The sequence below is a fragment of the Dermacentor albipictus genome, chromosome 1 (assembly GCF_038994185.2).
Source record: "Dermacentor albipictus isolate Rhodes 1998 colony chromosome 1, USDA_Dalb.pri_finalv2, whole genome shotgun sequence".
Classification (NCBI taxonomy): domain Eukaryota; kingdom Metazoa; phylum Arthropoda; class Arachnida; order Ixodida; family Ixodidae; genus Dermacentor; species Dermacentor albipictus.
In genome coordinates this window covers 29,164,709-29,189,714 of record NC_091821.1, presented here as the reverse complement: position 1 = coordinate 29,189,714, position 25,006 = coordinate 29,164,709, and the positions used below count along the sequence as shown (strand labels likewise).

At 47.7% G+C, this 25,006-nt stretch overlaps 1 protein-coding gene across 2 annotated transcripts in view; it reads right to left on the bottom strand.

Annotated features, from left to right (window-relative positions):
- The window catches only part of LOC135906033 (locomotion-related protein Hikaru genki-like), a 280,151-nt gene extending 255,811 nt beyond the window's left edge, over positions 1-24,340 (bottom strand). For both annotated transcript variants that reach the window (XR_010565600.2, XM_065437180.2), the window contains exons 1-2: positions 23,791-24,340; positions 1,826-2,101 (exon numbers count right to left, since the gene is read on the bottom strand). Coding sequence is in view for 1 of the 2 variants with exons in the window: in XM_065437180.2 (XP_065293252.1) it covers positions 1,826-2,101; positions 23,791-23,875 (361 nt within the window). In the remaining variant the exon portion in view is untranslated. The remainder of the gene's footprint in view (positions 1-1,825; positions 2,102-23,790) is intronic.
- Positions 24,341-25,006: the final 666 nt, after the last annotated feature.

Genomic DNA, 25,006 nt, shown 5'->3' with positions numbered 1-25,006 from the left:
ATTGGGTCACGTGTAGCACCCATTTTATGTGGCATCTTTTTATCCTACTTTGACCACGCACTACAATGTGTTTTTACTTCATCTCATCCTAATGTTCTTAAAGTTTTTAGATACGTTGATGATTTTTTAGTTGTTATTGACAATAGATGCCCCTTGCCATGCCACGATATGGTTGAGCAGTTTTCGGATGTTTTTAGAGCAAACGCAAAAGGACTTACTTTTACTAACGAGCTCCCGAAGGACAGTTTGTTGAAGGTTTTAGACATTAACCTAACACTTACGAGTGATCACGTTTGCTGTGCGTACCTCCCTCGAGGTAAAAAAGAATTGCTACAATATGACTCGGCGCACTCGACTGTGAAGCGTGGAATCGCCCTACTTTGCCAGGCATCGGCTCTGCGCAGGTCATGTGTGCATGTGATGTAGGCGAGTTTTTGCCATCAACTTGAGAGACTTCTAAAAGCAGGCTACCCTCAGTCTGTCTTAAATGTCGTGGTCGAGTCCCTCCTACAGAAGCTGAAAACTAGCGCTTCGAGTGGGAAAGCGCACTCGAAGGAAAGGGAGCGAGTAAAACCAGAAGTAGTACCGTATGTGCACCGTGTGAGCCATAACCTCGAGAAGGTAGCTACAAGATATGGCATTCCGGTTGTCTTTTAGGCTCCCAACAAGTTAGCTCAATGGTGCCCCCGGATCACACGCGAGGGGCCGCGGGGCTGCCAGAAGCAGCACGCCAAACAATTCAGGGACTGTGTTAAAGGGGTGGTCTACGAGATACCCCTAGATTGCGGCAAGTCATACGTCGGACAAATGGGACGTTGTAATGATGAAAGACTGAGGGAGCACGCTAATAGTATCGGTAAGTGTGACAAGGCGCATCTTCCTGCGCACTGTAAAGCCTGTCGTTGTAAGCCATGCTTTGAACAAGTATTGATTCTTGGCAAAAGTAGGGACCGAACTGCAAGGGATTTGTTGGAAGCATTTTTATATTAAAAATAAAGGGTCTGCTTGTGTCAGCGATACATCTATCGTATTATATTCCACAGAAATGTGCTTTATCCAAAGTATGTTAACGTGACCAGGTTGTATTGTCACACCTTGGCTCCCTGCGCATGAGTGGAAGTTGTCTTTTCTTCTATACGTTTTTGTTCAGGCTGTCATTAAGCAGTTGGTAGTTTGGCGCTTCACTGTCTTCCTTTCTCCGGTCCCTTTTCAAGAAATGTATTTTGCGCCACAAAGTATACCTAGGAAACCACGGGCAAAAAAAGTTCTTACAGGATGGCAAAGGGAGAGACCTTTAAATAAGACTACATTGGAAGATCACATTTTCTGAATTTATTGTGCATTTGTTCGGCGAATAAATTTGGGGAGCAAATGAGAACTTCCACTATTCAATATTGTAAGCAAGTCGCTACACCGATGACAGCGTTTGTAAGGTCACCAATTTCTCCGTTTTATCTTCTATCCATGGGTCCTTCATGTATTGGAAGAGTCCACAGTTGTCGGGTCGGGTATTCGCCCATTATAAAATGGAATGCCATATTTTTTTTGCTTTTATGGCGGGGGAAAGGGCCATTAACTAGCAGTGACCAGACGTTGCTACAATTCATGACGTCATCGGGAGCTAGTGGGGTAATTACCACGTGTGACCACATCGCATCTTTTATTACTGTCATGGTAACCATTTACAGCTTTTACGTGTGCTTTCGGGCCACAGTCAACCTCCGCTCCCGGTCCCCTATTTGGTATTCTAGTAGTATGCAGGGTTGCCAGACTAGCCCGCCTCGATATATTTTTCTTTTGGTGTCGTTTTAATCTGACCACCTACCTCCAGCCTCGCTCTCGACGGCGCACAAAGGTCCGAGCCAGACGCCGTTGACGCACTTGATCTTGCAGGCGCGCTTTTTGGCAGCGCCCCCGAAGAGGCCCATGAAGCGCACTTCGTACACATTGCCGAACTGCTGCGCTGCTGTGCTGTCGGTCTGGAACAGCGAACCGTTGAGCACGATCTCTGGCGGAGGGCAGCTTGTACGCGACGCCACGGGTGCTGACGACGGTGGCGGCCCGCTCGTGGTGGTGGCCTCCGTCGCTGGCGTGCCCACCACTGCACGGGATGGGGCAGCAAGCACATGAAACCACACAGCGCCAAGCAGACGCGTTGCCAATAGCGCGTTAAAGGTGCGTTCTGTGAGCACGGTTGCGGCTCTATACAGCGCGCAGGCGACGATCCGGGTCGCGGCGACACAACACGCGATATTTACTGGACGCGAGGTACACGCCCACGCATTTCACGAAAACTTTTGCGCGCCAAGGAACCCCAGATGGTCCAAATTATTCTGGAGCCCTTCACTATATACTGCGACCCTCATACAGCTCGTCCCGTTGCTTCGGGACCTTAAACCCCGTAATTTAAATATCAGAAAATTATAAATTTGACACCAGCGCAACGTTGGATATCATACGGCAAACAGAAAACTTGGCTCCTTGGTTTCATCGGCAAGCTTGAAGAACTTGTCTATGACGAAGACGGACTAGCCCTCCACGTCCAAGACGACACCAAAACGCAAAGCCTGCGTAAGGGGTCTTCGCACATGCCTATCTGCTTTAAAGCACTTGAGACAACTAAATCTGCTTAATAAAGACATCGCCAATTAAATTAGATATGGAATTTTGCGCTTGATATGAAAATCAGCGGAGAGCAGTCATTTAGGAACGTCACAGTTTCCGATTCCAGCAGCCTGTGTTATGTGCCGTTCACAACCTTTTGAACACGAACTCGCAGTCCGAGCACGGCAGTGACTGGTCAACGTTTCTCGCCGTGCTCGTAAATATGGCCATGGCGCCTGCTGATCGGATGCGTGCATATCAGGGACCGCAGGTTCTAGAAACAACGCCTCTTTGTAAAGCTGGCAATACTTATGCCGTGCATGCTTTTGCTATATTTCGTTAACAACGCCCAGCAAGCCCGATCTTCCAAGGTTCATGGTCGCATGCTTTATTAACGCGTAGGAAATTCAGCGCATTCCGAAACTGTCAAAAGAGCTATAGCGTCGCACTGTTTGGAATCGTCTCTTCAAAAATCGTGCCCGCACCTAGTGCAGAATAGTTTCGAGAATCAGGCCAGCCGACTTTTGGCGGCTGGGTTCCCCTACTCGGTCTTGATTTCTGTGTCTGAGACCCTCCTTCAAAAGCTAAAACTAGGAACACGAAGAAAAGATGACCGTCGGAAGACCGACAAGCTTTTGGTTGTGCCGTACCTGCACAAGACTTCACCCAATCTCAAGAAGGTCGCCAACAGGCATGGGGTGACATGACATGACATGACAAGAACTTTATTTGAGTCCTGAGGGACTGAGACCTCGGAGAGCCAAACCGAAGGCTCCCGAAGATCAAGTCGGTGGCTCCGCCCACGATGGAACCGGGAGATCAAGTCCCGCGGCAATGTCGTGGGCCCTCTGGACAGCCTGGAGTTGAATGTTGAGATTGCTGCTCTTGAGAGAGTCCTGCCATTGTTCTTTCGTGATGGGTGGAGAGGCGTTAAGGGCTGGGCACAGCCAGAGCATGTGGTCAAAAGAGCATGAGTCATGACCACATTTGGGGCACGACTGTGAGTGTTCAGGATCTATCCTGTGAAGAGACCGAGGCATGGGGTGTCCGTTGTTTTTTCGGCACCCAACAAGCTGGCACAGCTATGCCCACGCATTTGCAACTCTAAAAAAAGAAAATTGTCAGCTAAAACGTGACAAGCCGTTCAGCAAGTGTTCCACAGGAGTGGTCTACGCCATTCCCTTGAAGTGTGGAAAGGTTTATGTCAGCCAAACCGGCCGCTGAATTATTGAACGCTTGGGGGAACATACCCGAAATTTAAAGGACCAGGACGCACATTTGGTCGCGCACGCAATTAAATGTACAGGTTGCGAGGCTTGACTGGGAGAGACAAAGATTCTCGGTAAGAGTGCCGACACGACGGAGCGCGTCAGTTTGGAAGCGTTCTACACAAAGAAATATGGCAGCAAGTGCATACGCACCCCCTCTGTATCGCTTGTTGCTGCAGAGCTTCAATTTTTGGAAGCGACCGCTTACTGATTTCATTATCTGTTAGTATCCCTTGGCTTTTTTTCTAGTTTTTTTTGTTTTTTCTGTGTCTGTTTCCGTTGATTATTGGCACGTACGTTCATCGATGCGCAATGTCATTTTTTCCCGCTTGTATCGCTCCCTTCCAGTTCTTTTCTGCCTTTCCCCTTATATAAGGTATCCGTCTTCCCTTAATAAAATTCAGTTGACAGTCGGCGCCTTTGTCTCGTCCTTGTTACTTTGTAGATGCATGTGTTAGCGCTGTAACAATTTTCAAATCAAGTATGAACCAACTCGCCCAGAAACAAGTGTTAATGAAGCAGCGGGATGATGGCGAAAGAAGGCCTGGAATAGGAAATCATACTTTTTCTTTTGTTCGGTCTAATCATGCACGATCAGTCTGAACTCACATGTCAGATGGGGATTTTTTTTTTTTCGTTTTCTCGACGTCATGTGACAGACACGCGACGGGGCGGTAGCCCAATATATTGTTCACCAATCGTGGAGAGCTGATTGCAGACATGGAATAGAAATAGTTTGGAATGTATTTACGTTATAGCGGCCCAGTTCCACAATTCTATGGGACTTGCTCTTTTTGGTTTGAGTTACTGTAGCCTTTACGGGACAGATAATCATGACTTCTTATAGCATATACTTATGCCTGCGTCACCGTTTTTAGGCCGTAAGCGTATGTGATCATATGCAATTAATAATCTTTCTCGCGGAACATCGCCCCGCCGCACACATTGACGGCCTCTCCTCGGAGGAGCCAAGAAACCATGCAGTGCTGAGACTAACATTGAACTAGTACCGATCGATGCCGCTAGAGGCTGATAATACCAAAACAAAACGTTGCACTGACTGCAAACGAAAGCTGTAGACAGTTTCAGGGCGCATACACAGGCGGTGCACGTCGTGCGAGCGTATAAGGCGCAGTTCTTCCCCGGTGGAAAGCCAGAGCACCGTACTGCACGCAACCCTTCGCGTAGCGCATTTTACTCACCACCTCCATCAGAAGCGACACTCACTGCCGTCATTTCCTTCCAGCATACTCGTCGCGCATATAGAACAAAATGCCTGCTCTTCATTCTGCGGGGCGAACGCGCTTCACCTCAAGTCGCAGCGGCTATATCGTATTGCCTTCACGGTTTCCACTGCCGAGACGGCCGGAGGAACCGTGCAGCAGCTGGCTGACCCGCGGCTCGCGAGTGAAAGCGCGGGCGCGGCTCAAGCCGTTTCATAACCTGGGCACTTTTCTCGGCAGCGCGGGCTGTGGACGAGAGGCTTGCGAGCGAACAACACGCTCTGAGGCGTTTGCTGTGCGGCGGTTTTGGACACTTCTTTCTTTCTTCGGGAGCACGAAGCGCATCAGCGGAGGAAGAAGAGAGATGAGAGGAAGGGGTTGCGAGGCGAGCGTCGTCATGCATGGTGGAACATCGGCGACAACAGTGCAGTCTCGCGGCGAGCGCGCTTACGTTTTCGCGAGCGCAGCGGAAGGGCGAGAAGAGCGGCAGGCGAAGCAACTCTGACATTTCATTTCTCAAGCGCCTCGGCACGGTATTTCCCGGGAAAAGCCGATTCCGAATGCGCTCGGTGTCGGGTAACGGCCGTTCTGAGCTCTTTCGCTTTGTCTTAGCCTCTGAGAGAGCACGGCGGCCTAAAAAAAGAAAGTACTCGCACCCCGCCCCGCCTCGTTTTTCGTTTATTCTCACTCGGTCGTTTTGTTTGTAGCTGTTTATAGCGACGGGCGCGGCACCGCGTTTGGTGTAAAAGCCAGCGCAGGGCACCGATAAGCTTAAGTGCATTCGTCCGCACGCTTAACGCGGACACGTCTCGAGCGCTCTTTTGTTACCCCCCGCTGCGAGAGATGTGTTTCATGCACAAAGCGACGTGCACGTGCTGACTTCGGTCAGCGTTCTGCACACAAAAGAAAGTAAAGAAAAAAAAAGTACTTCAACCGCGTTTCGCCTTCTGCAGCATGCATTTGCGCCACGACGACGCTTGAGATGCGACTCGCGCGCTCTCAGAGCCACTTTTTGAAACTCCACAATCGCTTCTAGAGAGCAAACACCGAAAAGTACAACACGATCTGCCGAAAAAGAAGAAATATATAGGGTTTTCTCCGGCGAACAAAAGACGCAAAATAGCATAAACCTAGAGGATGGGTAGTCGTAATTGACTCCGTGCATATAACTGACATTTTGCATAGCATATATTATGCGTATCTAAATGATAAAGACACACGTATGACAATGAGTCTCAGTGTGAAACATTATCGCGTGGCGCGATAATACCACGAGTGGGAAAAGGTTGTTTTTCCTACGCGTTTATTCGCGCGGAGATCCTCCTTAGGAGTTTAATTTGATGGTGAGTTTATTGTACATCATTCAGCTTTTCATTCATTCCCTATGTTCGCAAGCATAGAAAAAAATATACAGCCTAGCGGTAAAAAAAAAAGCTAACAGCAAAAAAAAGGAAAGAAAAAAGGGAAATGACAGCGACGCCATTCGTATTTTATTTTTTACGTTCTACCTGTGAGAGGAAAGAACACACCGCTCGCTCGAGCCAAAAATTATACATTTACGATAATATGAATCTGTTGGTACGATGCTTATGGAACACCGCACCGGGGCTGGGCAAAGATACTTTGCAAATGTGTCACGATAGAGATACAGCATACTGAGACGATAAGTATTCGAGATACAGATACAAGCTACAAGCGGGACTTGAGACTGACTCCAGCCAAATAACTCAATTTTATTAGCCCGACGTTTCGGAGCCCATTCGGCTCCTTCTTCAGGGGGTTGTTCTTCGGAGGTGGCCGTGTGCCGCTTTTAAAGCGTTTTTTGCAAAGAAAAGAAGGGAGGGGGGGAGCACGGGAGGTGGGGGGACACTTCACAGACGGAAAGGTGGGGGGAAACAAAAGGAAAGGGGGTGTGTGTGTTGTTGACGGGGAGAGTGCTCGCGAGGGTGCCCTTGATGGGAGGCGGGGGGTGGGGGGAGGTTACAGGGTCGCGCCGACGTTTTTTTGTTGGTGAAGCAAGCGGGAGTCTATTTGGCTGTGCGTCCTTTTCTTCTTTTCGTCATGTCGCCAAGACCATGGACATACGCCGAGGGTAGGTTGCCCTTCACGCGGTTTATGTTATTCCCCGTATTCTGGATGTGCCATGACTCCAGTAGTAGTCTCTTTCGCCAGTTCGTCTCTGTTTGAAGGATTTCAGTTTCCAGGAAAGCAATTTTGTGGTCGGCGTCCTCAGAGTGTTCAGCGACGGCGCTGCGAATACGGTTGAATGTCCTGACGTCGTTCTCGTGTTGTCTGATCCTTTCTTTAGATTTTTGGTTTCCCCGATGTACGACGCCGGACAGTCGGCACAACTGATTTTGTAGACGACGCCTTGAGCGCCCTCCGCCTCCCATCGAGGGCACCCTCGCGAGCACTCTCCCCAGCACCGGTCATCTCAGCACCACGCAAGCCGTCAACAACGCCCCCCCCCCTTTCCTTTTGTTTCCCTCCACCTTTCCGTCTGTGAAGTGTCTCCCCACCTCCCGTGCCCCCCCCCCTTCTTTTCTTTGCAAAAAACGCTTTAAAAGCGGCACACAGCCACCCCCGAAGAACAACCCCCTGAAGAAGGAGCCGAATGGGCTCCGAAACGTCGGGCTAATAAAATTCAGTTATTTGGTTGGAGTCAGTCTCAAGTCCTAATCAATTTCCCAACCAGACAGGCAATTCTGTCGAAATGTTTAGCTTCAAGCTACAAGCGGGATAATTGTATCCGCTACGGTACTTGTCATAAGTATCTTAAGGTGATTCGATACATTAATTAATTCCTCATTATAGCGGCACTGTAGAGGCCGCTGCAAGTTATCAGGTGTTTACTGGCAAATTTCTTATCTCCCGCCAGCCAGACATCCTTCTTTTCAAATTTTCTCTACTGAGACGTATATTTAAAAATGCACCCTACGCACCACACCGGGAGACGCAATAAACGAGCAAGCGACCTACAGAAGAAGTTTGGTAACAGCAACGAGGCGGTATACGTAGACGCGGCTCCATATGGAGGAGGGAGAAGCGCACACGCGATAGCGGTTGTAGACCGCTCGAGTAAGTGCCTCGCGAGCGCCACGGTGACCACGGGACACACGGAGGCAGCCGAAGAAGCCGCGATAGCCCTAGCACTCGTCGCGGTGCCGAACGCTGCGATCGTGATCAGCGACTCGCAGGCGGCAATCCGCGGCTTCGCGCGCGGTCGTGTCTCGCGGGAAGCGGCCCGCATACTCCAAATTTCTGACGACGGCGACTCGTCATCGCCCTCGCAACGCCAAAATTCTACGGTCTTCCTCCTCTGGACCCCGGCACATACCGATGTTCCGCTCGCGGGCAACGAGGCGGCCCACGCCACGGCTCGAGGTCTCACACGCCGAGCCGCCGCTGATTATGTGGCCGCCTCCGCCCCCGAGAGCGGGGCATCGGATCTGCCGGATCGGGACACTACAACAGAAACACAACAAGAAGCACACTGGGCGTGGGGCGATCGCCTAACCACGTTCAGAGACCTCACCCAACACTACAGACTCGAAAGACGCACATTCCCGCCACCGCACGACAAATTGAACAGGAACGAGGCCGTAACGTTACGCTTGCTCCAAACACACACCTACCCTAGCCCCGCTATCTTACACCACTGCTATCCGCGTTTATATTCAACAGACGCGTGTAAAACATGCGGACAGAGAGCAACGCTGCGACACATGCTCTGGGAGTGTGCCGGCAACAACGGTAATCAGACCAGCTCCGTTGGCGACGCGTCCATAATCGCGGCCGTTGCCAGGGTGGGAGAAGGCTCGAGCTCGCTTCTTCCCGACGCCGCCCCGGATGCGGGAGCCGCCGGGGACCTTCTCCGTAGGGGTCGCCGCCGCTGGGAGGCGGCTATCAGAAGTTCAGAGCTGGCAGACCAACTCTGGGCCGTCCGGCAAGCCGAAGATGCCGCTCGAGTCCAAGGACTTCGAGCCGTCACCTGAGGCCACCACAGCAAGCACTGCCGGACTATTCTTTATTAAAGTTTCTTCTTCTTCGAAGTTCAAACAACGATCTACAGGGTGTCTGAACTGTAATGCGCCAAGAATTAAAGATATGAAAATGCTACATAGCTAGGCAGAACCAAGGTAATGTTGTTTTGCGTCGCTTGGAGATAATCAAGATTTTTTTTGCATTCCGCCTAATTACATAATTAGTCATAATTAACTGACCAACTTCACAAATGTTATAATTAGATAAAAAGTGTAAATGAGAAAGTTGTAAACCAACATGAAAAATTCCCGATATAGCGTTCTGTTGCTCAATACTTGCTATATAAAAGTGTTTTTCCTAACGTGAAAGATGCCCGCGAATACACGCAAAGGGCCTCAAGCGGCCAGTCGCCCGACAATTTTGCATCTATTCGTGGACTTTTTTCACGCTCGGAAAAATACTCTTATGTAGCACGTATTGAGCAACAGAAAGTTGTCATCATCATCATCATCATCGTCATCATCATCATCATCACTAGCCTATCTTATGTCCACTGCAGGACGAAGGCCTCTCCCTGCAATTTCCAATTACCTCTCTCCTGCGCCAACCGATCGTAACTACTACCCGCGAATTTCCTAATTTAATCGCCACACCTAGTCATCTTCCATCCTGTACTGCGCTTCTATTCGCTTGGTACCCATTCTGTAACCCTAATGATCAAACGGTATTTAACCTGCGCATTAAATGACCTGCCTAGCGCCATCATTTTTCTTTTATTGTCAATTAGAATATCGGCTATAGCCGTTTGCTCTCTGATCCAAACCGAACTATTTCGGTCTCTTAACGTTATGCCTTGCATTATTCGTTCCATCGCTCTTTGCGCGGTCCTTAAATTGTTCTCAAGCTAATTTGTCAGTCTCCAAGTCTCTGCCCCATATGTCAACACCGGTGAAACACACTGATTTTACACCTTCCTCTTCAATGATAATGGTAAGCTTCCAGTCAGGAGCTGACAATGTCTGCCGTATGCGATCCAACCCATTGTTATTCTTCTATGAATTTCCTTCCCATGATCAGGGTCTCCTGTGATTAATTGACCTAGGTAAACGTACTCTTTCACAGACTCTAGAGGCTGACTGGCGACCCTGAACTCTTGTTCTCTTGCCCGGTTATTCATCATTATCTTTGTCTTCTGCATAATAATCTTCAACCCCATTCTTACACTCTCTGTTAAGGTCCTCAATCATTTGTCGTAATTCGTCGGCAGTGTTGCTGAATAGAAAAATGTCATCGGCAAACCGAAGGTTGCTGAGTTATTCGCCGTCGATTCTTACTCCTAAGCCTTCCAAGTTTAATAGCGTATACTTTTCCAAGCGCGCAGTGAATAGCATTGGAGAGGTCTGACCCCTTGCATTATAGGTATCTTCTTACTTTTATTGTGGAGAATTAAGGTAGCTGTGGCATCTGTGTAGATATTTTTCAAGGCATTTACGTAATCAGCCTGCACTCCTTGATTACGTAATGCCTCTATGACTGCTGGTATCTCTACTGAATCGAATGCCTTTTCGTAATCTATGAAAGCCATATAGAGAGGCTGATTGTGCTCTGCGGATTTCTCGATCACCTCATTGATGGCATGGATTTGATCCATTGCAGAGTTTCCCTTCCTGAAACCTGCCTGTTCCCTAGGTTAACTAAAGTCCAATGTTGCCCTCATTCCATTGGAGGTTGTCTTGGTGAATATTTTAAATAATACTAGGAGTAAGCTAATCGGCCTATAATTTTTCATTTCTTTAACGTCTCCCTTTTTGTGAATTAGTACAATGTCTTCATTCTTCCAGTTTTCTGGGACCCTTGCAGTCGATAGACACTTCCCAAAGAGAGCCGCCAGTTTTCCAAGTATTATGTCTCTTCCATCTTTGATCAAATCGACTGTTATTCCATCTTCTCCCGCCGCTTTTCCCCGTTTAATGTCTTGCTAGGCCCTTCTGACCTCGTCGGTATATATAGGAGGAGTCTGTGCAACCTGTTCATTAATGCTTCGAATGGAGGTATCGTGGCTCCTCTCGGTACTGTACAGGTCAGTACAGAATTCTTCCGCTGCTTTTACTATACCTTCCAGATTGCTGATGATATTACCCTGCTTATCTTCCAGTGCATACATCTTTGTTTGTCCTATGCCAAGTTTTCTTCTCAGTGATTTCATGCTGTACCCATTTTTTACGTCTTCCTCAGTTTTTCTCACGCCATAATTTCGTATATCCCTTATTTTCTCCTTGTTGATCAGTTTTGACAGTTCCGCGAATTGTATCTGATCTCTTGAGTTGGACACTTTCATTCTTTGTCATTTCCTTATTAGGTCCTTTGTTACTTGGGAGAGCTTGCCTACTGGTTGCCTTGGTGCCTTACCTTCCACTTCAATTGCTGCTTCTGAAGTCAGCCTAGTAACTGTTTCATTCATTACCTCTGTGTCATCTTCATTTCTCTGTTCTAAGGCTGCATATTTGTTTGCAAGTACCAGCCTGAATTTGTCTGCTTTAACCCTTACTGCCTCTAAGTTGACCTGTTTTTTCTTGACCAATTTAACTCTTTCTCTCTTCAAATTGAGGTGAATCCTAGCCCCCACTAACCTATGATCACTGCACTTTACCCTACCTATCACTTCTACATCCTGCACTATGCTGCGATCGGTAGAAAGTATGAAATCAATTTCGTTTCTTGTTTCACCATTAGGGCTTTTCCAGGTCGACTTTCTGTTGCTACGCTTCCTGAAAAAGGTGTTCATTATTCTCAGCTTGTTCCTTTCTACGAATTCTACCAGCATCTTTCCCCTAGCGTTCCTAGAATCAACGCCGTAGTTGTCAATTGCTTGTTCGCCATCCTGATTTCCCCCCACTTTTGCATTGAAGTCTCCCATCACTACAATATATTGAATTTGCAATTTTCTCATCGCTAATTCAACATCTTCATAAAACTGATCTACTTCATCATCATCGCGAATGGATGTTGGAGCGTAGGCTTGTGCTGCCTTTAATCTATACCTTTTATTAAGTTTGATTACGACTACTGCTACCCTCTCATTAATTCTCTAGAACTCGTCAATGTTGCCCTCTATGTCATTATGGTTTAGGAATACTATTCCGTGTTGGGTTCTTATCAGGGAGACCTCTATAGCAGAGGACATGGCCGTTAGTTAGCACTGTATACCCATCACCAGTTGTTCTGACTTCGCTAAGGCCAATGATGTCCCAAACAATACCTGATAGTTCTTCAAAGACTCCTATGCTAGCCTCACTCGATAGAGTTCGGCTGTTTAACGTTGCGAGGGTCAGTTTCCATTGGCGGCCTGTCCGGGTCCAGAGATTCTTAGCACCCTGTGCTGCGTTACAGGTCTGACCGCCACCTTGGTCAGCTGCTCCGCAGCTGCTAAAGACTGAGGGCCATGGGTTAATTGTAGGGATCACGAGGGAAGGAGTTGCCGAATACTGCACTACGGAGGCCAATTCCTGTTCTGGTGAGAGTGTCTACAGAAAGCTGTATCGCGAGTTTTTTCATGTTGCTCTACACTTTTGTCACGGAAACTTTTAATCTAGTTATAACATTCGAGAAGTCGATTATTAATTAATTAATTGAGACTGATAATGTAACTAGGTGGAATGCAAAGTAATCTGAGGATCTCCAAGCGACCGCAAACAACGTTACCTTGGTTCAGTCCAGCTATGTGGCATTTGCATGTTTTTATTTCTTGCTGCATGGTAGTTGGGACACCCCTTTATATCGCAATTAATTCCGCAACAGTCTACAGAGCCGGTCGGATGTCCAGCAGTTAGCGCAAATACTGTGCGCCCAATCAGGAATTTTTTCATGCGGCCTTTATTATCGGTACAATGCACTGCTTTGCGGCCCATCCGTAAAGCGGGTCAGTGTCTTATATTGGAAAGTGCTTGTTTGTAATGTTTTATAATTTAGCCACATCAAGCTTCGGTGCGTAACCTGCATATTACGGAATGAATAGGTTGCACGTGTTAAATATAGATAACAGTGTTTATAAAAAAATTATGGGGTTTTACGTGCCAAAACCACTTTCTACTTATGAGGCACGCCGTAGTGGTAGACTGCGGAAATTTCAACCACCTGGGGTTCTTTAACGTGCACCTAAATCTAAGTACACGAGTGTTTTCGCGTTTCGCCTCCCTCGAAAAACGGCCGCCGTGGCGGGGATTCAATCCCGCGACCTCAGTGTTTATAAACAATACAACGCGTTCTATAGATTTTCTAGGCGGCAGTAAACGGCAGTAAATATTAGTTAGGGTATGGAGGTATTTAAAAACATTGACACACTAGAAAGTTAAAAGAAAAAAAAATTGAGATTTGTCACCACCCAGTTTCAAAGTGGATGCTCACATCATTATGATCCTTGTCATAACAACTGCATAATGGGTTTTTAGCAACGTTCAAAGTGCGCGTAACTTTAAGTGATGGCTGAAGCTGAAGCTGGAGCAGTACACGCCGCTGATGATGTCTTGCAAAATGTGCATCTTAATTTGGCTTTGTACTAGCCAAACGAAGAAACAGTAGATCATGTAGCAGCCGATAATGTTCAATATTGATTTATTTATTCAAGTTGATCCTAAAGGTCCTCTGGTTGAGGAGGTTACATAGGAGGTTCTGGTACAAAAAAAGTGAGGAGTATATAAAGTTCATAAAAAACACAATGCAGTATAATTAGTACACAAAACGACTATAACTATAGCATATATATATAGATATATATATATATATATGCTATAGTTATAGTCGTTTATAGTTATAGTGATCGGCCGATATGACGAGAGTTCCAACGGCGACTTGCCAGGCTTCAGCAGTGGAACAAGGCGACTTGTCTTCCAGGTTGTTGGTAGAGTGTCATCTCTCCAAGATCCATTGTACAACTCAAGAACACCTCTCGCTCGCTCCCCCAGGTGGCACAGAGCTCGGTAGGAAATTCCGTCAGGTTCTGGCGCTGATGTGCGGCTACACAAAGCTAATACTGCCTGAATTGAGAATGGCAGATCCATGCGGTGATCACGTGGTGGCGGACAACTACTCGAAGGCGATGGAATGTTGGTAGCTGTGAGTTGGCTGGATAATCTGGCGCAGAAATCCTCTGCCACGTCAATCTCCGATCTCTTTTGAGAGAGGGCAAGAGCCTTGAATGGGAATCGCTGAACGGGCAGTGTCCGGAGACCGCGCACCGTTCTCCATAGTTGCGATAAAGGCTTGCGTGGATCTAGCGACTCAGAGAAGGCAGTCCAACGTTGCGATTCGAGCTTGTCTAACCGGCGCTGGATCTTCTTTTGCGTGGGTCTGGCGGTCCGTAAATCGTCTATTGTCTTCGTACGTCGGTATCTTCGTTAAGCACGTCGTCGGATTGCTCGAAGTCGTTCTATTTCCACATCAAATTCCGTCAGTTTCGTAGAGCATGTGAGAGTACGCATAGTGTCTTGCACCACGCTCTTGATTGCCTCTTCCAAGCCGAAACATGGAGTGCCATCGCAGTGTTCTTCCATGATAGACTGAAATTTAGACCAGTCCACTCTTTGGATCATATCCGGTATTTTGGAAGGGGACAATCCTCTGATCTGCAAACCAGATGTCTGCAAACCACCCTGCACGTCTGACAAGGCTTCGTGAGACGAAAGCCAAGTCATAACAGCTGCTGTATGTGGAACCGCGTAAGAACGCAGGACTTCCATTATTCAGCAGCCAAATTTCATTACTGGAGGCGAAAGATACCAGAGCTCTGCCTCCCGCGTCTACCTTCGAACTTCCCCAGGGTGTATGATGGGCATTGAAATCTCCAATAATGACTCAGGGATTGGGACTTGAGGAAAGGATGTCTCGTAGTGTCTTGTGATCAAATCGACTTGATGGAGATAAGTAGGGGCCCACAAAAGTACAGGCCAAATTCTTTTTTCTTACGTCAATGTCATATCAACATCAATGTCATAGATTGATTGTCGTCATTAGGTGGTACAGGCTGATGAATGTAGGTGAGGTCACGGCGAATAAACACCAAAACCTTACTGTTTTCACCAACAGTTGACGACATAAACGATTCATATTCAGAAAGCCTGATCGCGTTCGATAAGTTCGGCTCGCAAATGATGATAATGGGGAACATATTGGCATACACGAAGCGACGGAAATCCGAAAGGCGCGCTCCGAGTCCGCGGGCATTCCACTGAACAATAGCTGCTTGTCGGACCTCATCCCTAAAAGACAGTGGCTGTGGAGCCATGATCTACTCAAGGGTTGCCAGCACCGGACTCAAGGCGTCCAGTACTTGAAGCGCACTTCTGGCAGACGGTGTGTGCATGTTGCTTCGCAACACGCGAATGGCATTCAGTAAAGGCCTGATAAGAGCTATCACTTACTCATCTGTTTTCCGCGACCCCTCGGATACAGCACCTTGCTGTACTGGGGGCGGCTTCTTCTGCGGCTCTTCTGGCGGTCGTGTACGCGGAAGTGGCGGCCATTGCTTTGTAGAGAGAGGTCTGGCAGTTTTTTCCCTTCCAATATCGGTGTTTGGAGTGCTGGAAAATTCCGCTGATGGTGCTGCTTGACGAGTTGACTTTTCCTGAAAATTTTATGTTTTCCGTCGTGAAGGCCTTCGATGGTGACGTCGTCTTCGCCACACTTTAACAGCGGCCTCTTTGTGGGTAGAGTTGTCTCTCACCATTTGTTTAAGAATAGTGATCTCTTTCTTGATCTGGAGACAGTTTTTGGAAGAGGCGCAGTGATCACCCTGACAGTTAGGACACTTCAACGTGGTTGCGTTCCAGTTGTCTTCTGAGTGGGTTTCGGCGCACCCAGGGCACACAGCCGAATTTTTGCAAACACCCTTTACGTGGCCAATCTTCTGACAATTGAAGCAATGCATTGGTCTTAGAATAAATGGTCGAACCTGGTGGCGAAAGTGGCCGACCTTCACGTAGGATGGAAGGCAGTCGCCTTTGAACGTTATCCTCACACAACGTGTGTCGCCGAGGCGACCGACATGCACATTGACGTTATGTTCACTTGCTGGTTTTATGAAAACTGGGAGGTCTGCATTAGGTATTTCATTGTCAATGTCATAGATGACTCCTGCTATTGTGGCATCATTCGATGGCACGATGGAGCGGACCTTGATGTTTTCCAGCTGCGTTACATGTTGTAGTATGTTCAGCGCGCTCGGGTTCATCACATCGATTGCCAGGATGTTTCGCCTAGTGTTTATCCTAACATCCTTGATCTCGTTCGGCACGGTGTTTTCTAGATACACGGAGACTGCTTGCCTGTTGAGGACGCGCAGGTTGTCAGTAGCGTTCTGTGGCACAAACAGGATGAAGTGAGGCCATGGTTGAGGCGCTGTTTTCCTTTGGCAGTTGGCTTTGGCTTTGGTTCGAGCTCGACCGCCGAAGATGAGTTGAGAATTCTTCGTTTGGCCTTGCGGTACTGGACAAGTCGAAAGCTGTCTTCCGAGGTCTCGTCACCTGATGCATACTACAGCTCTGTGTCCTCGCTATCACTCGACGTATTTCTTCGCTACCTCGAACCGATGTCCGCGGGTGAAAGGGAACCGGGAGGGTCCTCGGAGTGTTGTACATCCATCACCGCGATGGAGGGAGCGGTAGACCCCACAGTAGCAGTGAGAAGTCCAGAAAAGCACAGAGACGGGCGAGATGTGTTCCGCAAGAGAAGCACTTAGTCTTCCTTTTTCTTTCTTTCTGTTCTAATGCCAAAGTACCGTATAGAGGTGAATAATTGTGAATAATTGTGTAGTTAGGCTAATTCTTTCAGTTTTAAAGGGATACTTACGACAAGCACTAAGCTAGCTTAAAGTGATGAAGAATATTCTTTCAAAACTGTCTTCTCGCAAGGTTAGCGGTAATATAAGTTGGTTATTATAAAAACGGAGGTCAAAGTTCTTTTTTTCTCGTTTATTCATGTCACGCCGAAACCACAGCGCCAGCACGGAAGTCCAACGTCAGGGTTTTCAAAGTATCATTTAGCACTTGCGCCGTTTTAGCTTCGTATATGTTCATGAAACTTGCTAAGTCCAATCCTTGGCCGCTTTAGAACACGATGTCGTCCGTCCTTGCCGATAAAAAATTAACTACGCCCAAACAGACAAGGTGAAAATCCATGACGCCACGATGGGCTGGCGCGGTATAAATCCACGGCAGTGTTGCCAGCAGTCTTTCGTTTTTGCGACCTTTTTTTGCGTGTTTCACAAGGTAAACTTGCTAAACAGCTCACGTATTCTTTTCTCTTTAGTATCCTTTTAAAATAGTATAGAAAGAAACGAACCTGCGTGGAAAATAGTAACAGACGGTTGGAGTTTAGAGTTAGCACAAAGGCAGTACAGCAAGAGCAGGGTCCGCGTTCCATTGTACAACTTCTCTGATCATGACAGCCGCCAAACTGTTCCAACTCACGTTACCTATAAGCGATTCCTAGTGATGGACTATTAACCAAATTTAGTGCAGTAGCCGTGAAATAATACGGCAAATAGTGCGTTTTACGCCGCCTGACTTCAAACAGCAGGCCGACGTGGAGAGAGCGGCTGGGCGGTTGCGGCAATTGGAACAAGTCCAATAAAACGAGGTTCACTGTTTATTGCAAGAGCAATTGTGCTAACGCTCGATGCGCATTTACGCCGCCGCCGTTGACGTGCTGTCCCCCTATTGAAGACGCATGCGCGGCCTGCGCGTGGAGAATTAGAAGGCCTCCAGAGAAGCACGGTGCGTTTTGTTCCGAGAGTGACGAAACCAAAGTGGACGACACTAGTCGCGCTCCGCTCAGTCGGTTTTGCCGGAGCCAGCTGGGCAGCGTTCTGGCTTCCACTGCGTGCATCAGCGTTGTGCGCGCACACACACGCACATATTAGAGTTCGTGCTGAGCAGCCGTGTGCATACCACACCGCGGTGAGACGTCAAGCATAAACTTACGTAATCCTTTCTTTGGACCGCCCATGGTTTTCCCTTCAATCACATCTCGCGTGCCATCGAAGAGCGACACCTGCGCAGCCGCTGGCACGCTCTTCGCGCCAGCGTTCTGAGACGCCTTCAGTGCAACGCTTTAATCTTTCTGTCGTTTTCAAAGCTTCGCCTTTGGCTAAAACTGACAACCGTTTGAGCACCGGCTTTCGCCGCTTTCAATTTCAACACCCTGTATATATATAGGCTGGCTTCAGAGACAGCACTTGAAGTGGGAGGCAAGGCACGAAGTCAACCACTGGGCAAGCTCTCCCAAGTAACAAAGTACCTAAGAAAGAAACGACAAATAATGAAAGTGTCAAACTCAATAGATAAGATAGAATTCGGGGAACTGTCAAAACTGATCAACAAGGAGGAAATAACTGATATCCGAAAATATAACGTGAGAAAGACTGAAGAAGCCGTAAAAAATGGACGCAGCTTCAAATCAGTGAGAAGGAAACTTGCCATAGGACAAACCAAGATATATGCACTGGAAGATAAGCAGAGTAATATCATCAGCAATCTGGAAGGTATAGTAAAAGCAGCGGAAGGATTTTATACTGACCTGTACAGTACCCAGAGGAACCACGATACCTCCATTCGAAGCATTAATGAACAGGTTGCAGAGGCTCCTCCTATAAATAGCGACGAGGTCAGAATGGCCTTGCAAGACATGAAACGGGGAATAGCGGCAGGAGAAGATGGAATAACAGTCGATTTGATCAAAGAGGGAAGAGACATAATGCTTGGAAAACTGGCGGCTCTCTATACGAAGTGTCTATCGACAGCAAGGGTCCCAGAAAACTGGAAGAATGCAGACATTATACTAATTCACAAAAAGGGAGACGTTAAATAATTGAAAAATTGAAAAATTAGAGGCCCATTAGCTTACTCCCAGTATTATATAAAATATTCACCAAGATCATCTCCAATAGAATAAGATCAACATTGGACTTTAGTCCACCTAGGGAACAGGCAGGTTTCAGGAAGCGAAACTCTACAATAAATCACATCCATGTAATCAATCAGGTGATCGGGAAATCCGCAGAGTACAATCAGGCTCTCTATATGGTTTCCATAGGTTACAAAAAGGCATTTGATTCTGTAAAGACACCAGCAGTCATAGAGGCATTACGTACTCTAGTACAGACCGCTTACGTAAATATTATGGAAAATATCTACAAAGATTCCACAGCTACCTTAATTCTACACAAGAAAAGTATGAAGGTACCTATAAAGAAAGGAGTCAGAAAAGGAGACACAATCTCTCCAATGTTATTTAGTGCGTGCTTGGAAGAAGTATTCAAGCTATTAAACTTGGAAGACTTAGGAGTAAGGATCGACGGTGAGTACCTTAGCAACCTTCGGTTTTCCGATGACATTGTTCTGTTCAGCAACACTGCAGACGAGTTACAACAAATGATTGAGGACCTTAACAGAGAGTGTAAGAATGGGGTTGAAGATTATTATGCAGAAGACAAAGATAATTATGAACAACTGGGCAAGGGAACAAGAGTTCAGGATCGCCAGTCAGCCTCTAGAGTCCGTGAAGGAGTACATTTACCTAGATCAATTAACCACAGGGAACCCTGATCATAAGAAGGAAATTCTTAGGAGAATAAAATGGGTTGGATCGCATACTGCAGACATTGTGAGCTCCTGACTGGAAGCTTACCAGTATCATTGAAAAGGAAGGTGTACAAACAGTGCATTTTACCGGTGCTTACATATCGGGCAGAGACTTGGAGACTGGCAAAGAAGCTTGAGAACAAGTTAAGAACCGCGCAAAGAGCGATGGGACAAACAATGCTAGGTATAGCGTTAAGAGACACAAACAGAGATGTTTGGATCAGAGAGCAAACGAGTATAGCGGATATTATATTTTACATTAAGAGGAGAAATGGCACTGGGCTGGGCAGGGCATGTAATGCGCAGGTTAGACAACCGCTGGACCATTAGGGTTACAGAATGGGTACCAAGACAAGGGAAGCGCAGTAGAGGAAGGCTAGGTGGAGCGATGAAATCAGGAAATTAGCGGGTGCTAGTTGAAATCGGTTGACGCAGGACGGGGGTAACTGGATATCGTAGGGAGAGGCCTTCGTCTTGCAGTGGACATAAAATAATAATAATAATAATAATAATAATAATAATAATAATAATAATAATAATAATAATAATAATAATAATATGATGATGATGATGATGATGATGATGGTGATGATGATGCGTATATACAAGGTGTTGAAAATGAAGCTTTATGGTTTTCTTAAAATTGGACACTGGAAGGCACGCGAAGACCACCTGTGCAAGTAAGTTACGTGGCCACGGAGACACAAAGTGAGATGATAATTATCGCTGTCAGCAGCCCAACTAACTAAAATTGCCTAATTAACATTTTGTCGACAGCAGTAAGTGGGTATGTTTGTATTGAAAAGTTAGAGGCAGTCGTATTTCTACACCGTAGAAACGCGACTGCCTCTAACGCAGTTGGAGGAATTCTTTTAGCGTGTCTGTGCTCCGAGATATCCGATTCCAATTTTAATTGTCGTTCGCATGATTACGCATGCAAGTTAGTTAGGATCGGTGCAAAGCTCTTTCCTGATGTGACATGGCTGTTGCGTGGGGCGTTTAGTCTGAGAACGGGATGGAGGCATTGGGTAAAGATATATATATGATTAAACGTTTCTATTCTATAAAACATATATCGGAGCCACTGTGGAATATACCGTAGCTGGTCCGATATATGCAGCAGAGGTGAGAATCTTTGTAAGAAGTGGTGCAAACTGCATTTGGCATTGGTAGCCGAGACCCATTAGTAGCAGTGACTTCCTTGTTTAAATCAGTTATGTTACTAACTTTATCGTTACCAACTGCCGTTATACTAAGATAGCTAATGGTGTCGCACTGGGTAGTTACTACGACCTTCTTTTTAAGAGCACAAATCAACACTAGGGATATGAGAGACGCCGTAGTGGGGGTCTCCGGAATAATTGTGACAAACTGCGGTTCATCAAAGTACGCCTAGATATAAGTACACGAAATTTCTTTTTGCATTCCGCCCCATCGAAACGCGCCTGCCGCGGCCGGGAATAGAGCGCGCTACTTCCTGCATGGTCACCGTCACGGCTGGTGACGTGCGCTCGTAGAGAATCCGGCTTCTTACCAAAGGAGTACGAAGTTTCAGCATGGATATGTGATGGTTGTCGCGACTTTCTCTCGTCGTTCGACAAAATGAGTTGAACCTTTGCTCTGATGTGAAGTCGCGACACCTTCAACCACACGACGCCATGGCAGCTTGTTGTTGAAGGTGACGCACAGAAACAGAACACCATAGTTGCACGACAAAGACGACGACCTTTAATGTTCAATCTCAAAGGCTTAGACCTACGTCTCGTTCCTGGGAAGAACATGACAGCAGACTATTCCTCTGATAAGGTCAAACCTGCGTGCGTGTTAAGCTCGGAAACTCTCTGAGCAAAGACCGGTGCTGTTCTTTCGACATTCCGCCAGTGAAGTGTCCCATTTCCAATTCTTTTCAATATTACCATAGCCGCCTTTCAGAGGCACTAAAATTCGGTTGAGAACACCATAAAACAGTCGATTTGCGCGGGCGACATTTGCATTTGGATCTCGGGCGCCAGCAGAAACATTTGGCACTGATTGCCCAGAATGTAATCTCTATGAACTGAAGCCCACCTGTCGACATTAGCCTGCAGTGCGGATCTTTGTGCTGACAAACAGTGGCATCAGTCCCTGCGTAATCTGAAGCGTTTACCGATGAAACAGTGTACGTCAGGAAACCTAGCCCCCCCCCCCCCCCCCCACACACACACACACAAATCACCGCCCAAGCACTCCGTACACATGGTTAACCAGCGAAGCTGAAACGTGCGGCCCCGGTGTTTATCACTGGGTTAATCCCGACGGTTCATTAAACGGCGGCTTGGTAGGCCTGCCGGATACTCAGTACGCAGTTGCTGCTTTCGCTCGGCTCACGAGCCTGTTCTTGTGCCCGGGCTGCAGCATCGGCATGGCATAGACGAGCTCGTTCTCGGTCCTGCTCGCGGCATTGCTGATCGAAAGCTGCCTGCTGCTCAGGAGTACGTATGACGCGTGGCCTACCCATTTCGGAACCGGAGAGAAACTGCTGAGCGCGCGATCGGCTGCGACGGACAGCAACGACGTCAATACTGGCTCAGCTAATGCAACACCACCCAGATAGCATAAGGCCATTTCACTCCGATCCATGACGTCATGTTACCTGGCCCGACAGCCATAGAATCTAATGGAGATGCTCCTGCGTACGCGAGAGTGATTTTTACGCCACAGATTTCAACGCGCCAGGCTTGCCAAAGAAAATTTCGGTCCAGGTACCGTGACGTCATGGACCGGAGTAAACAGGGCGTGTGCTATCGAGGTGGTGTTGGCTAATCGCACGCCTCTCTTTCTCTTTTTCTTTTTCGCGCATGCGCATGGGCTTGCGCTGCAGAAGCTTTCGGCGTGCAGGCGACCGACAGACAGACGGACAGACGAATTGGTAGCCATATACAGCAGCGCTGTAATATACGGCCCAGATAATACTGCTTCCTTAAACATAACTTTATATAGCAATACAAGGTATGTATTGGGAAGAGATAGAGAATTTATTTGAGGAAAGGCAGAGTATGTAGACGCAGATTGGTGGCGCAGAACACCTGCTTGCGTCGTAACAAAATTTTTCTAATAATCATGTATACTGTCTAACTCGGTAAACTTAAAAGAAAGTGTATGTGAGAGGCAGTGCACATGTGGTGTTCTCGTGGCACTAAATAGCATGAAATAAAAACAGGAATGAATGTTCACTTCATTTTTTATCCCAATACGGTCATACACGTTAAGCAGTGAAAACAATGGGTTAAATGCGCAAAGCTCCTTATTGTTAAATGCTGTCGCTCATATCAGCATTCACTGTTAATGTGTTCGCTGTGACTATGCCGCGTTCCTACAAACCATTATATGCGTAGGTAATGCGTTGTGAATACAGGCTGAGTTATTGAGCGAAGGCTAGTGAAAGACGGGGTTAATTTAATTTATACTTTGCGTCTTTAGAAAAGAAATTTAAAGGAAGCGAGAAGCATAAGTTTCGGTCGAGGCAGGTTGTGTGCGCATGCTCGCAGTCGTTCATTCATATCAAGCATACTGACAACATACTTATAGCCGTCTCTATGCGCACTGTCGTCTGCTCTGGGAGCACTGCGTCACGAAAAAGCCCCAAGTGACGTACTTAATGCAAAAGGGAGAGAGTCTGCCAAGTTCTAACAATCTCGAACATGGCAGGCTCGAGCAAACGCCGTCCATATTGTGTTTACCGGGCTCCGTGAGTTGCGAAGGCTCGGCAGCCGTGGGCCGAACGACGACGATCGCGACGCTCTTAACTCGCATCAGCGCGCGATGTGCGTGAGCGTCGAGGGCTACACCGAACAAATTTCGGAGCCGGGCAGCTGGTGCGCCCCAGTTAAGTGGCCGTCGAAATATCTGTGGTTACCGCGCCCTATACGACAAGCCGCTAATCCTAGGCGCGAAGCGATAACAATCAGGAAAAAAGGAGAGCGAGATTGAAGCCATCCAATAAGATCTGATTTCCCCGCGCGAGACCGCGGCCAGAGTGGCCCAGTTTTGAGGTAATAAAGTGGCCACGCGAGCGCGAGGGAGCGAGTGCCTTCTTACCCTTGGGTGTCACTTGCGCCGGGTGGAAGCACGCCGCGCCAAAGAGCACCAAGAACCTCACGGAGGCGTGCAAGGCATGAACCATTTTCGGGCCGGCCCCTGGTTGTTTACCGCGGACGCTTCTGCATTCCGCCGGCGCGGACGTCGCGCTGCCCGAATCGATTGCAGCATCCCTAGATCGACCGACCCAGAGCGCCGTGGAGCGCGGCCATAGTTGCTCGCTCGCGCTCCGCGCTGCCGCCGGGCTCGGCCGCGCACTCTTGCCACGGATCCGGGCTCGAACCTCGGCGTCGAACGTGCGCCGCAGCTAATGCCGGCGTGGCGGGGCCGCTTCTGCGTGCGCCGCACGTCCGCATGTGTATGACATGTCTGTCGCAACTGTTTCGGGATTAATCAAACGCGACTCGTTCGACACTTGTTGCAGTGCACTGGCGAAACGGCAGTCGCGAACATGGCTCGTACAATTATTTGGGCAACGGTACAGTATACTTACGTCAAATCACCATCGGTTGCTTAGCTCATTGTTTGATCAGACCACGTCTAATGGTCTACTGGGGGGCACCACATTTCGAAAAAGGTATAGAAGCCCGAGTTCGACGTCGAAAGTAGGCAAAGTCCAACTCAAATTTCATTTGCAAAATCAACCAAGCGAAAGTGGCGAGCATCCACGCTCAGTGTGGCAAGAGCGATTTCACGGTCTATTTTTACGGAGCCCAGTGTAAGGCAGCAGCCAACACGTGCGCATTGCATGAGCTAAAACACCTCTGCGCATCCCCTGTGAAATTTTTTTCTCGCCTTTCAGTATCTCGCTTTTGCTCTCACCGTTGTTTGTCAGGACAGCATTGCGGCTCAGATGCGACCTTTTCTCATCACGAGCGCAGTCTACCATCAGTAGCTATAGTGCAAGTGAATTCAGATTCACTTTGGTAATAATATTTGGGGTTTTACGTGCCAAAACCACTTTCTGATTATGAGGCACGCCGTAGTGGAGGACTCCGGAAATTTTGACCACCTGGGGTTCTTTAACGTGCACCTAAATCTAAGCACACGGGTGTTTTCGCATTTCGCCCCCATCGAAATGCGGCCGCCGTGGCCGGGATTCGATCCCGCGACCTCGTGCTCAGCAGCCCAACACCATAGCCACTGAGCAACCACGGCGGGTGGATTCACTTTGGTGGAAATATTTAAGGCATCCTTCACTTCAACTAAGTGATAA